Here is a 13,629-nt window from a genome sequence, read left to right on the forward strand (position 1 = left end):
AGAAAGGCCATGGATAAAGCAACCCATGAAGAAGGTACAAGAATACTGCCCAAAAGAACTTCTGCATCAATGTCCTGGGATGATTACTCTCCAAATATGTCCTAGGTAAAATTGCAGCCAGCAAATAAATCGTCCTGATTACACTCAGACTCTTGATTCCTTCAGATTTTTACTCGGATTCTTGATGCATCCCCAATCAAATACAGCCTTATCTGTGGAATTTAGCTTCTTGTTGTCCATTTTAGTGTGAGGTTGCCTCAAAATCTGGAATCACATTAACCTACTGAGTTTTGATGAGTTGGTTATTGGTAAGTGCGGCTTGATGTCACTGTTGCTAACCCTTTCTGCTGCTTTTTATAGATTAAAGAGGCAGGATGCATCTATCCCTGCTTTTGAGGATGGGACATAGATCGACATTTTGTTATCTGTCACATGGAGAGAAAGTTAACTATACTTGAATAACTGGGCTGTCTGCATAGTTAGTTCTGGAGCACATGTCATTAGCGCACAGTTAGGATTTTTTGGTTGGTTATATGACCTTTGCTGTGTTCAGTTTTCTTAGGCATTTATTAATAACATGGAAATGAGTGGTTGGCCAAAAAAGCTTGGCAAGTCACCTATCTTTTCAGAAAGACCCTTTCATTCTGTTCTCAGTCGCTGTATGCCACCAGTGTTGAAGATTGGGATGTGGTGGCCAATTTACACTCTGTCTCTTTGACCAATACCTTTCTCTTGACGTTAAATACCCAAAACTGAATGTAGTTAATGTCTGATCATGCTGTAAGAATGAGGTATCACTATTGAAAAAGGATAGAATAGAAAACTGATGGATGAGAACAGGCTTTTTAATTAGATTTTTGTACCTATACAGTAGGTTTTGGTATATTCCTCTGCTGCTCCACAGTTCCTTGACTTTCACCAGAAGAAAATATCTTCTCGGAACCAAAAAGGTTGACTTCCCAAATTGAACTTCATTCATCACAGTGTTCCTTAATCACTTTGCCTCCATCCCCCCCCCCCCCCCCCCCCCCCCCCCCCCCCCATTCACAACATCCAATCCTCTTAAACGTAGCCTGCAATTGACTATTTCCAAATGTGTATTAATTTGTTCAAAACATACAATATCCCACCGAAAATCATTTGGGTTATCCTCCTAATCAAAGTCCATTCCACAACATCTGTTGCCTAACTTCTGATTAACTTCTAATGTAGTTCCTGATCCCTTAATGTTTTTTACAATCTAATTGTACTAACCTCTTGTGTGAATGCTTTGAGGGGCTAGTCAAGAAGCACATCTGCGTCCTCCTTCCTCGCAACATGGACCCACTACAGTTCGCATACCGTCCGAACAGGTCCACGGATGATGCGGTCTCCCAGGTTCTACACACCGCTCTCTCTCATCTGGACAACCAGGGGGGCTATGTGAGGATGCTGTTCATTGACTTTAGTTCAGCATTTAACACAATAGTCCCCAGCAGACTGGTTGAGAAGCTGCTGGAACTGGGGCTTAGCACCCCTCTGTGTGCCTGGGTCCTGAACTTTCTCACTGCCAGGCCCCAAGTGGTCAGGATGGGGGAACACACATCTAGCTCCCTCACCCTGAACATGGGATCCCCCAGGGCTGCGTCCTTAGCCCCCTACTGTACTCCCTGTACACACATGACTGTGGGGCCAGGTTCAGCTCAAACTCCATCATCAAGTTTGTTGATGACACTGTGGTGGTGGGCCGGATCTCCAACAACGATGAGAAGGCCTACCGGGAGGAGGTGGCTGATCTGGCACTCTGGTGTCAGGACAATAGCCTCCTCTTGAATGTCAGTAAAACGAAGGAGCTGATTGTGGACTTCAGAAGGGCTAAACATCCAAGGACGTGCACGCCACTGGAGATAAATGGATCTACTGTGGATAGGGTGAGCAGTTTTAAATACTTGGGAGTCCGCATCACAGAGGATCTGACGTGGGCAACGCACATTGCCACACTGGTGGGTAAAGCAAAGCAGCGCCTTTACCACCTTAGACAACTGAGGAAATTCAGAGTGTCTCTGAGGATCCTTCATTGCTTCTACTCTGGGGCTGTAGAGAGCATCCTGTCCGGCAACATTACAGTCTGGTTTGGGAACAGCTCTGCCCAGGACAGGATGGCCCTGCAGAGAGTAGTGCGTTCGGCAGAACACACCATGGGAACTACACTCGTCCCCCTGCAGGACCTATACATCAGGAGGTGCAGATCCAGAGCAAGCAAGATCATGAGGGACCCATGCCACCCCAGTAACGGACTGTTCCAGATGCTACGATCAGGCAAACGCCTCCGCTGTCACACTGTGAAAACGGAGAGGATGAGACGGAGTTTCTTCCCACAGGCCATCAGGACTGTCAACTTTTATAACCCCAGAGACTACATTTTTGTCTACACTATAGTAACTTATTAACTTTATTTATATGCTGTAACTGTAATTATTTTTTGTGCACAATCCGCAGGCATTGCCACTTTCATTTCACTGCACATCGTGTATGTGTATGTGACAAATAAATTTGACTTGACTTACTTGACTTGAAATTGTGTCAATTGTCTTCTTGATCAAATAGGCTTCCAGTTTTCTATTTATTTTGCAATACCAGACAAACTATATTTATGCCCGATTGCAACTAACTTCTACTAGCATTGTCATTGTGGCATTCACTTCTGATTTGCACACAATGTAAAATGGCAGAGCATTAACAGTCTGACAAATGTATCTGTGAAATGAACCTGGATATGAACTCAGTTGCCACTGAAATGTTATCTGTTTCAAATCAAATATGGCTGACAACCAATGGTTCACAAATTTGCAATGTATTAATTTAGCAGTAGCAAAATATTGCAAATTGGATGTAAGAAAATTAAACTTGCAGGTTCAATTAGGTTGTTAACTTAAGAACTAAATCAAAATCTCAGTGGGAACTTAATTAGACACAATTTCCAAACAGCTTAAATAAAACGACACCAGCAGAACACAAATGGATCGTGAAAGATTGCACTGCCGCAGTAAGTACCAAACTGCATTAGGGTTCCAATTGTTGAACAGATGCCAGAGGCCAGATATGTTTAGCAGACTTCATAAAATGCCATTGCAGAATTGCAGAAAAAAAATTGCTGCAATGGTTTCTCGTTTCATTCTCGTAATTATGCGTGCTCTTCCGATAATTTGTCCTTTATCCTCGTTTACTTCACTCCTCTCTGCGATAAAATTTAAAAAACACACCAGGTTGCATAGATGCTGATGACAGTTCTGTTTAACGACCATCATTCTTCATCCCTTCAGTTTCTGATTTGCCATTCTTTGTCCAAAAAGTAATTCAGAATGAGTGGAAATTCTTCAAACTATTTCGAAAGCCAAAGCTGGCATATTTGGTTTGAAGAAGTTCTCCTCCTCTCTCCGACGAGAGTTCTGCAAAGTCCTCTCATGCTGCTCCCCCTCTGTAATTCCTCCGACTCTCCGACCACATTTTAACCCAGACTCACTACCACAGTGTTTTCTCGGTCAAGTCAAGTCAAGTCAAATTGCTTGTCTGCGCCTCCATCTTCTACCTCGTAGATTCCAGCTCCGGTTCCAGACATCCCAGTTTGGACCCAACCAGGTACCGACAGTCGATCTGCCACTTTTTGCAACAGTTCGCCTTCTGTGCCCTGCGTTCTACACTGGCTGCGAATTGTCGGCACCAGCAGGCCCTTGCTCTGACTCTCCCGCAGCTCCGGGCCTCACTGACAGTAATTTCCACATCTGTATACTCTGGCTAACTATGGCACAACTGATAAAGGGCTTATTGAACTCCTCGTGGGGCATCCACAGATAGTAGCTGAGGACAAAGATCGAGTGATTACCAGGAAAGTCATGAGAACTACCTGGGTTGGCAGGGGGGCCTGTCCTTGGTGGCTTCTATGGGTCCCTAGTGTGCTCATTCTGTAGCACAGCTTTTCCTGTCTCTGCAGGATGTGGCCAGTGTGCTACCTGCAAAACATACCCTTCCCAATTAAGGCAAGCATGCCAAATGCCTTCTTCACCACACTGTCCACCTAACTCACTACTTTTGGGGAATTATGTACCTGTACTCCCAGTTCTCTCTGTTCTGAAACATCCTCCAGGGCTCGACCATTTACCATGTCCTACTTGGGTTTGACATACCAAAGTGCAACACTTCACAGTTGTTAGATTGAGTTTCCATTTCTTGGCCCGTCTTCCCAATAGATCCAGAATTTGTTATAAATGCAAAACATAGATGTCTGGTTCATTAGCATCCCCCGTTGTGGACCAACAAGACCAACCTATGGCCATAACGGATGCTCCCTTCTCAAAAACGAAAGATGTGACGGATAAAAACCCAACTGGCAAAACTAAAGGACGATGCAATCAAGTGAGTTTTGAAATCACTATGAAAATGTCCGATCATAGAATCTTTGGAATTAACAGGATAGGATGATTGAACCATAATGTCCGTGCTGGAAAAGATTACTATTTAATCCCATTTCCTTGAGCTAATAGTAAAGGTATATTACATTCTGATGCACTCGTTTATTAAGTGTGCTGCTGTTGTATAATGATTTGGGAACTGATCACTTTTCACCTTGTTTCCTGATATTCCAAGCAACTTTTACTAAATTATTTGTATCAACTCTTTGCACATTGTTGCTTTAATGATGAGCCTTAACTCTACTTACATGCAGGAAGGTTCGCTGTGTAGACACACAGTAACTTCAGAGCTTCCAACATTAGTACGTCATCCATTAAAAACCAGGGCCAAAGTGAATGAATAGCATTCACAAGATGAGCATCAGATGCCGCAATCTGTATGAATGAGGATAAGAAGCACGTGGAGGCAGTGGGAAAGGAAGAAAATAAAAACCTGAGTGTACAAGTAAGAATGAATGAATATCAATTAATTTGATTTAGTAGCAGACTTACTTTGCATTCAATGTTGTGATATAGACAATTCCTCAGTAATTGCATCACTGTTTTTAGCTCCCTGGTAAGGGTGTCATCCTGTGACGTCGGAAACACATCAATAGTCAATATAAACATGCAATGAAAAATGCTAAAAATTCTATGGAAATATTAATTTTTCCTTATAAGAAGGAAGGCTGCCATTTCAGTCCATCAAGCTTGTGCTGGCTCATTGTGCAATCCCATGCCTCATTAATTTTCTCTACAGCCTATTCGGACATAGACATAGAAAATAGGTGCTGAAGGAGGCCATTTGGCCCTTTGAGCCAGCACCGCCATTCATTGTGATCATGGCTGATCATCTACAATCAGTAACCTGTGCCTGCCTTCTCCCCATATCCCTTGATTCAACTAGCCCCTAGAGCTCTATCTAACTCTCTTTTAAATTCATCCAGTGAATTTGCCTCCACTGCCTTCTGTGGCAGAGAATTCCACAAATTCACAACTTTCTGGATGAAAAAGTTTCTTCTCACCTCAGTTTTAAATGGCCTCCCCTTTATTCTTAGACTTTGGCCCCTAACCACAGTTCTGGATTCCACCAACATTGGGAACATTTTTCATGCATCTAGCTTGTCTAGTCCTTTTATGATTTTATACGTCTCTATAAGATCCTCTCTCATCCTTCTAAATTCCAGTGAATACAAACCTATTTTTTCTAATCTTTCCTCATATGACAGTCCTTCCATCCCAGGGATTAACTTTGTGAACCTACGCTGCACTGCTTCAATAGCAAGGACGTCCTTCCTCAAATTAGGAGACCAAAGCTGCACACAATACTCCAGATGTGGTCTCACCAGGGCCCTATACAACTGGTTCACCAGATTGATTCCTGGGATGGCAGGACTTTCGTATGAAGAAAGACTGGATAGACTCGGCTTGTACTCGCTGGAATTTAGAAGATTGAGGGGGGATCTTATAGAAACGTACAAAATTCTTAAGGGGTTGGACAGGTTGCAGGAAGATTGTTCCCGATGTTGGGGAAGTCCAGAACAAGGAGTCACAGTTTAAGGATAAGGGGGAAGTCTTTTACGACTGAGATGAGAAAGTTTTTTTTCACACAGAGAGTGGTGAATCTGTGGAATTCTCTGCCACAGAAGGTAGTTGAGGCCAGTTCATTAGCTATATTTAAGAGGGAGTTAGATGTTGCCCATGTGGCTAAAGGGATCAGGGGGGTATGGAGAGAAGGCAGGTACAGGATACTGAGTTGGATGATCAGCCATGATCATATTGAATGGCGGTGCAGGCTCGAAAGGCCGAATGGCCTACTCCTGCACCTATTTTCTATGTTTCTATGTCTATGTCTAGAAGGACCTCTTTGTTCCTGTACTCAAATCTGGGTAATCTGGAACACCTCAGGGAAACCCATGCACAATAGAAAGTTTGTATAAGCTCCAGATAGATAGATTGAACCTGGGTGCTGGATTTGTGAAGCAGCTTTACTTCTCCAGGTTCCTTGCTCACCTTTTTTCTTTGGATTACTTTTCCAGGTCTCAATGAATCCAAGTTGAATTGTACGTACGTTTGCTTCATCTGTTCTATACAGCTGTCAACAAGGCCAGCTAAACAAGGAGGGATTAAAAAAATCATGAGCAGATTACAAACAGATTGTCAACATTTGGTTTTATCTGATTTGTGTAAAAAGTTTTCAAACTTTTGCAAAAATTACATCAACTGTATTTCTAATGCTGCTCATAAATTATAATTAAGGGTATTTTATAGATCCCTGCATATTTTAGTAGGAGAAAATGTGTGAAAAATTGTGTATTTTTGTATTGAAAATTTCAGAAGTGGAAAGAATGTTCATATTAACTGGCGAATATATTTCAACTCAAGCTTTGGTTGATGGATAGGGTCAGAGATATTGGTTCAGGGGCATCGCTGCAGTATAATAAATTGGTGACACAAGGAACTTCAGATGCTACTTTACAAAAAAATCACAAAGTGCTAGAGTAACTCAACGAGTTAGGCAGCATCTCTGGCAAACATGGATCGATGACATTTCAAGCCGGGACTCTTTTCCATATGTTCATAAGTTCATAGATTCTAGGACAGAATTAGCCCACTCGGCCCCTCTCATGGCTGATCACTCAATCATGCCTGATCTATCATTCCCTCTCTATCCCATTCTCCTGCCTTCTCCCCATAATCCCTGACACCCTTACTAATCAAGAATCTATCAATCTCCACCCAAAAAATATCCATTGACTTGGCCTCCACAGCTGTCTGTGGCAATGAATTCCTAATTCACCACTCTCTGACTAAAGGAATTCCTCCTCATCTCCTTTCTAAAGGTACGTCCTTTTTTTTGAGGCTATGGCCTCTGATCCTAGACTCTCCCACTAGTAGAAACATCCTCATCACATCCACTCGATCAAGGCCTTTCACTATGGGTAAGTTTCAATAAGGTCTCCCCTCATCCTTCTAAAATCCAGAAGTACAGGCGCAGTTTCTTCAAACGCTCACCACATGTTAACCCAATCATTCCTGGCATCATTCTAGTAAACCTCCTTTGGACTCTCTCCAATGCCAACACATCCTTCCTCAGATATGGGACCAATTGCAGTCTGACCAAGGCCTTAAAGGCTCAGTATTACATCCCTGTTTTTATATTCTAGTCCTCTCAAAATAAATGCTAGCATTGCATTCGCTTTCCATACTACCGATTCGACTTGCAAACTAACTTTTTGGGAATCTTGCACCAGCACTCCCAAGTGTCTTTGTACCTTTGATTTCTGAATTCTCTCCCCATTGAGAAAATAGTCTCCGCCTTTATTCTTACTACCAAAATGCTTGACTCCACACTTAGCTACACTGTATTCCAATTGCCACCGCAGCACTCTCTCCAAAATAGACAATAGGTGCAGGAGTAGGCCATTCGGCCCTTCGAGTCAGCACCACCATTCAATGCGATCATGGCTGATCATTCTCAATCAGTACCCCGTTCTTGCCTTCTCCCCATACCCCCTGACTCCGCCATCCTTAAGAGCTCTATCTAGTTCTCTCTTGAATGCATTCAGAGACTTGGCCTCCACTGCCTTCTGAGGCAGAGAATTCCACAGATTTACAACTCTTTGACTGAAAAGGTTTTTCCTCATCTCCATTCTAAATGGCCTACCCCTTATTCTTAAACTGTGGCCCCTGGTTCTGGACTCCCCCAACATTGGGAACATGTTTCCTGCCTCTAACGTGTCCAACCCCTTAATAATCTTATATGTTTCGATAAGATCCCCTCTCATCCTTCTAAATTCCAGTGTATACAAGCCTAGTCGCTCCAGTCTTTCAACATACGACAATCCCGCCATTCCGGGAATTAACCTAGTAAACCTACCCTCAATAGTAAGAATATCCTTCCTCAAATTTGGAGACCAAAACTGCACACAGTACTCCAGGTGCGGTCTCACTAGAGCCCTGTACAACTGCAGAAGGACCTCTTTGCTCCTATACTCAACTCCTCTTGTTATGAAGGCCAACATTCTATTGGCTTTCTTCACTGCCTGCTGTACCTACATGCTTCCTTCTGCAGAGTTCCTGCTTTCTCTACACTAACTGCTCCTCCACTTTTTTTCAGACTGTCTACAAACATGGCCACAATGTTTCAATTCCCCATTCAAATTATTGATATACATTGTGAAGAGTAGCGGCCCCAGCACCAACCACGGTGCAATACTGCTAGTCACTGGCAGCCAACCAGAAAAAAGCCCCTTTAATTACCACCCTTTTGCCATCCAGCCAACCTGCTATTCATGCTAGAATCTGCCCTCTAATACCATGGGCTCTCATCTTATTTAGCAGCCTCCTCTGTGGCACCTTATCAAACGCCTTTTGACAATCCAGGTGAACCACATCCACTGAATTGCGATACCTTGGTCAAATATGAAACCTAAATGTTAAAACAGTGTTTAGGCCTATGTCAGACTTCAAAGATCTGAATGTTCCCATCAGCCTGCAACAAATTCACAACACCCCAAACTGGTTAAAATAGCTGGAACTCTGTGGGTCTGATAGGGATATATTTTATGGCCTTAGGTTATATGATGAATTCCTACCACCAAAAACAAAACACCGATAGGGAATACATTCATCTTCATTCTGTGCCATGAAACCTTTGTTGGGTAAAATTAGAATGGTCAGGTATACTATAAGACGTACACAGCAGATCCACTAAAGGTGCTTTGTGACTGGCAATTACATCAACAGCAGTGAGAGTAATTCTTCAACTGTTGTTCTATACGACGGCCTTAGATTTGCTATGACTGGTACCTTTACAGTGCTTTGGTCTGAAGGAAATGATCCTTCATTTGCTCCTGGACTGACTCAATGCAAGGTTTTAGTGCTTAACTAATAACATAGCAGGGCTGCTCATCAGCCAGCTGTCCTTGGGGTTTTGATCATAGGAAGAAAATGTGTGCCTAAATATTTACTTTACATAAATTATATGTTCCAATGATGAGAAGACAGAACAATTCTATGAATCTGAACGTAAATTTTAATTAAACATTTACCCAAGCCCAGATGCAGCTCTAAGGGGAGTGTCAAATTCAACAGAGCTAATTTACAATAAAGAATTTCACATCACCTTTCACAATTTTTAGTGAAAGGAATTTAAACATGTTTGTTTGAATAAATCTGAAGGGGAATGTAATAACTTTGAATCATCCTCATTTCAAACATATGAAATGCCTAACATTTTTTCCAAATGCTCAAATAATCTTACAACAATACAACTGAATGAGTGTTGCAATAAGGAAATAACATAATATGAACTCAAATAGAACCATATTTTCCATTAATATTGGTCAGATGTGAAAGATGCAAGATATCATAGGAATAAGAAAACTAATGAGATGTAACTAAATTCAGTAAAATACCACAAATTTTACTGCACAAACATACTTCACGGTGTTATAAATTATAACAGTGGATATCATATGACAACCAATCCATGTAATTGTGATCAAGAACTCTAGCAAAAACACCACTTCTGTGAAAGCTGACAAGAAATTGTGATTGGACTGAAAAGGGGGATGTAGCCAAAAGGAAAAATATATTGAGGGCAATGCAAATGAAGATAGCATGGTTAAAGAGGTTTCAAAAACAAGTTTAAAAGAGAAGGAATGGCAGAGAGGTTTAAAGAGTGGGAGTTGTTGAGCATTGGCTATGGATACCTGAAGGTATGACCCACAAGATTATTGCAAAAAGTAGGAAGGATGAACTATGAGGCAGTTCCTAGAAAGCTTCATGCTGGAAGAAGTTGGAAGTGGGGAAGAATGAGCTGATGAAGGAACTTTAATAGAAGTGAGGCTTTTAAAATTTACGAGCTTCCAGTATTACACCAGGAGTTCCTTCACTGAACATGTAACATTTGCGACTACATACTCAACTATTTCTACCATTATTTTTCTTGTCCTCCATCAATCTCTATCTCATGCTCCAGACATTCACAATCACATTATATTAGTCAATTGAGGCCCACAACTCTTTATTCCCCCAAAGCTCATGATGAAGGACCCAATCCCTACATCACTTCCCATCATCAGCTTTCACACTTCATCATGTAACCATTAACTAATCACAACTTTCCACTTCCCTTCACTCTGGCTGATCGATGTGTCCTCTCCCACACTTCCCATCATATCTTGCCTCCCATCTCAGCTGTTTAGCTGATCACTGATTCAACATCAAGCCCCAATTGTACCCACAATACAAGCCTTCCTATCCTCTACCACCTCTCTTTTCCCATGTCTCTTCAATCAATCCCTTGCCTCCTCAAACCTAGCTGGCTGACATGTTCCAAACAAGGTTGATGCAACACTCTTAGTTCAGAGATACAGCGCAGAAACAGGCCCTTCGGCCCACCGGGTCCGCGCCGACCAGCGATCCCCGCAACCTAACATCATCCTACACCCACTAGGGACAATTTTTACATTTACCAAGCCAATTAATCTACAAACCTGCACGTCTTTGGAGCGTGGGAGGAAACCGAAGATCTCGGAGAAAACCCACGCAGGTCACGGGAAGAACGTACCCGTGGTCGGGTCAGCACCTGTGTGGTCGGGATCAAACCCGGGTCTCCGGCGCTGCAAGCGCTGTAAGGCAGCAGCTCTACCGCTGCACCACCGTGACCGCCTGTACCCTGCTCTATCACTACAGTGCGAGGCTTTGGGCCTCATGTGCTAACGAAGTGTGTGGTAACGGAACAATAATTAAATAGTTGTTTGTGTGCTATTCATTTAATCATCTAGTACACCTATTATGTTGCACTGCAATCTTTAGGTCAGTATGTCCTTGAGTTTATCGGATTGCATCAAATCCTTTAAACCTTTCACTCCTTGCTTGCTGATCTACATTGACTCAGAGTCCAGTAAATCCACAATTTTAATTTTACTTAATCTTCAACCCTCCCAGGTCACATTTCTTGCTGCCTCTGTTACTTCCACCAACTCTACATCTCCAAATGCGTGAATCCTAGCCTCTTTATCTCTTCCATCTTAGTTGTTCTAACTTCAGTGGCTGTGTCTTTAGATTATTAATCTTTGCTAAACACTGCCCACTCTCTCTTCACCTTAAATGACCCTAAACCCTGCCTTCTTACTGAGCTAATGCATCACCCATTCCAATATTTCCTTACGTGGCAGGGCACTGCATTTTGTTAGCTTACGCTTGTATGAAGCACATTCAAATAGTTTAATTCATTAAAGAAACCATAACAATCATTCACGTAATATAATTTATTCATGCATAATAAAATTTATGGTTTACATAATGCCTTGACACTTGTCTGATAACTTCACGTTGAATACTCTGACAAAAGGTCAGACAGAGCTGATTTTGCAAGGGTACATTTATCACTTACCCTGTAAGGCATGCTTTTGTGCAGAAACACTCACAGGAAGTAATGCGATGAGAGCACCTGCAGTGACTTTCCTCTGACTGTCTTCAGATGATTTACCCTCGTAGCTCTACATAAGAAAACGCCACATCAAAATCAATTACAAGTGACTGAAACTAATTTAATTTACCAGAATGTTGAAATAAAAAATTCAGTTAGTTAAATGTGGTTTGAACAAGTTTTGGCCTTTGGCATTTTCAAAATACACATCTACTTTAAGTTCCCTTCTTATGCCATTGAGTTAAAAAATATATGCAATGGCCCAGAAATTCATACATACGGCCATGTTTCATCAACATAATTTGATGGTCATTTTCAGAGCAAAATGCAGCTGCTTTCTTAAATCATGCCATTAACTGGAAAATCAACCCAGTTAGCGCAGCGGTAGAGTTGCTGCTTTACAGCGAATGCAGCGCCGGAGACTCAGGTTCGATCCTGACTACGGGTGCTGCACTGTAAGGAGTTTGTACGTTCTCCCCATGACCTGCGTGGGTTTTCTCCGAGATCTTCGGTTTCCTCCCACATTCCAAAGACGTACAGGTATGTAGGTTAAATTGGCTGGGTAAATGTAAAAATTGTCCCTAGTGTGTGTAGGATAGTGTTAATGTACGGGGATCGCTGGGCGGCACGGACTTGGTGGGCCGAAAAGACCTGTTTCCGGCTGTATGTGTATGGTATGGTATGGTATATCCAGCCACGAGTCATTCTTGCTTATCTGGCAAGATTTCCATGTCAGTTAGGCATGTGGCAACTCCATTCCCCGTGCAACCAGATCACGTGGTTCCGAATAATGCAGATCCCTGGGTACTCACAGGACCACCATTACACCAGCTTTAGTCTTGTTCAAGAACTTAACTGCCTTCCAAAGGGCGTCACCTACCCCACCGCTGCCACCGCCAGTTCATCTGCCCACAATCTCCCCATCCCTCACATCCTCTGTCTTCATTTTGAACCTTTCGTGCCTCCTCTCAAGCCCACAAAGCTACAGATTTCCAGAAAAACCACTGTTCATCAATCCACTTTCCCTTTTGAAGTCATTCCCTCAGTCCCAGCATCAAAGTATCTGTTAAAACCCGTTTTCCTAGAATTGTCATTTAAAATGAAAGGTCACTAACCTGAATTCTTAGCTCTGTTACTCCTTCTGATGCAGCTTAACCTGGTCAGTGTTTCAAACATTTAAGAACAGTTAAAAATACAAGCAGAAGCTTGTCATTCAGTCCTCACACCAGCTCTACCTTTCAGTAAGATCATGGCTGATCTTTTACCACATTTCCACTTTCCATTATGTCTAAAAATATAGCGATCCGTGTCTTGAATATACTCAGCTTGCGAACCCTGATAGCTCTCTTGGGTAGAGACCTGGGGTGAAGAAATTTCTCCTCGTCTTTGGTCTGTTAGGCATATCCTTTATTTTGAGATGGTGATTTTCATCGCACTCATTAAAAAATTCTGAAAACTATAATCAGTAGCAAATTTGAATATATTCACTTGATCCTCGCATCTAAATCACTATATGCTGACTTCTCTCCTGAGATGCTGCCTGACCCGCTGAGTTACTCCAGCATTTTGTGATACCTGATATGTTGACTAGTGATTTGTAAATGCACTCAGAGAGAAATAGCTGGTGCCTCTTTGTTTCTGTAATTAGCAAAAATGTATCGAGACTTCAGACAAAACATTCAAGACATTTCTAATGTTATTGGTTGAACTTTTATTGCACCAACTGAGTGTGTTTAATGGGCACTGGATCAGTGCACTAAC

The 13,629-nt window shown here is 42.2% G+C and overlaps 1 protein-coding gene across 1 annotated transcript in view; it reads right to left on the reverse strand.

The window, feature by feature from the left end:
* Positions 1-13,629, reverse strand: part of rttn (rotatin) — a 175,102-nt gene that overhangs the window by 19,405 nt on the left and 142,068 nt on the right. The window contains exons 41-44 of the mRNA XM_078398650.1: positions 11,833-11,938; positions 6,441-6,538; positions 4,941-5,018; positions 4,697-4,823 (exon numbers count right to left, since the gene is read on the reverse strand). Of these exons, the coding sequence (XP_078254776.1) occupies positions 4,697-4,823; positions 4,941-5,018; positions 6,441-6,538; positions 11,833-11,938 (409 nt within the window). The remainder of the gene's footprint in view (positions 1-4,696; positions 4,824-4,940; positions 5,019-6,440; positions 6,539-11,832; positions 11,939-13,629) is intronic.

Source organism: Rhinoraja longicauda, chromosome 4 (assembly GCF_053455715.1).
Source record: "Rhinoraja longicauda isolate Sanriku21f chromosome 4, sRhiLon1.1, whole genome shotgun sequence".
Lineage (NCBI taxonomy): Eukaryota > Metazoa > Chordata > Chondrichthyes > Rajiformes > Arhynchobatidae > Rhinoraja > Rhinoraja longicauda.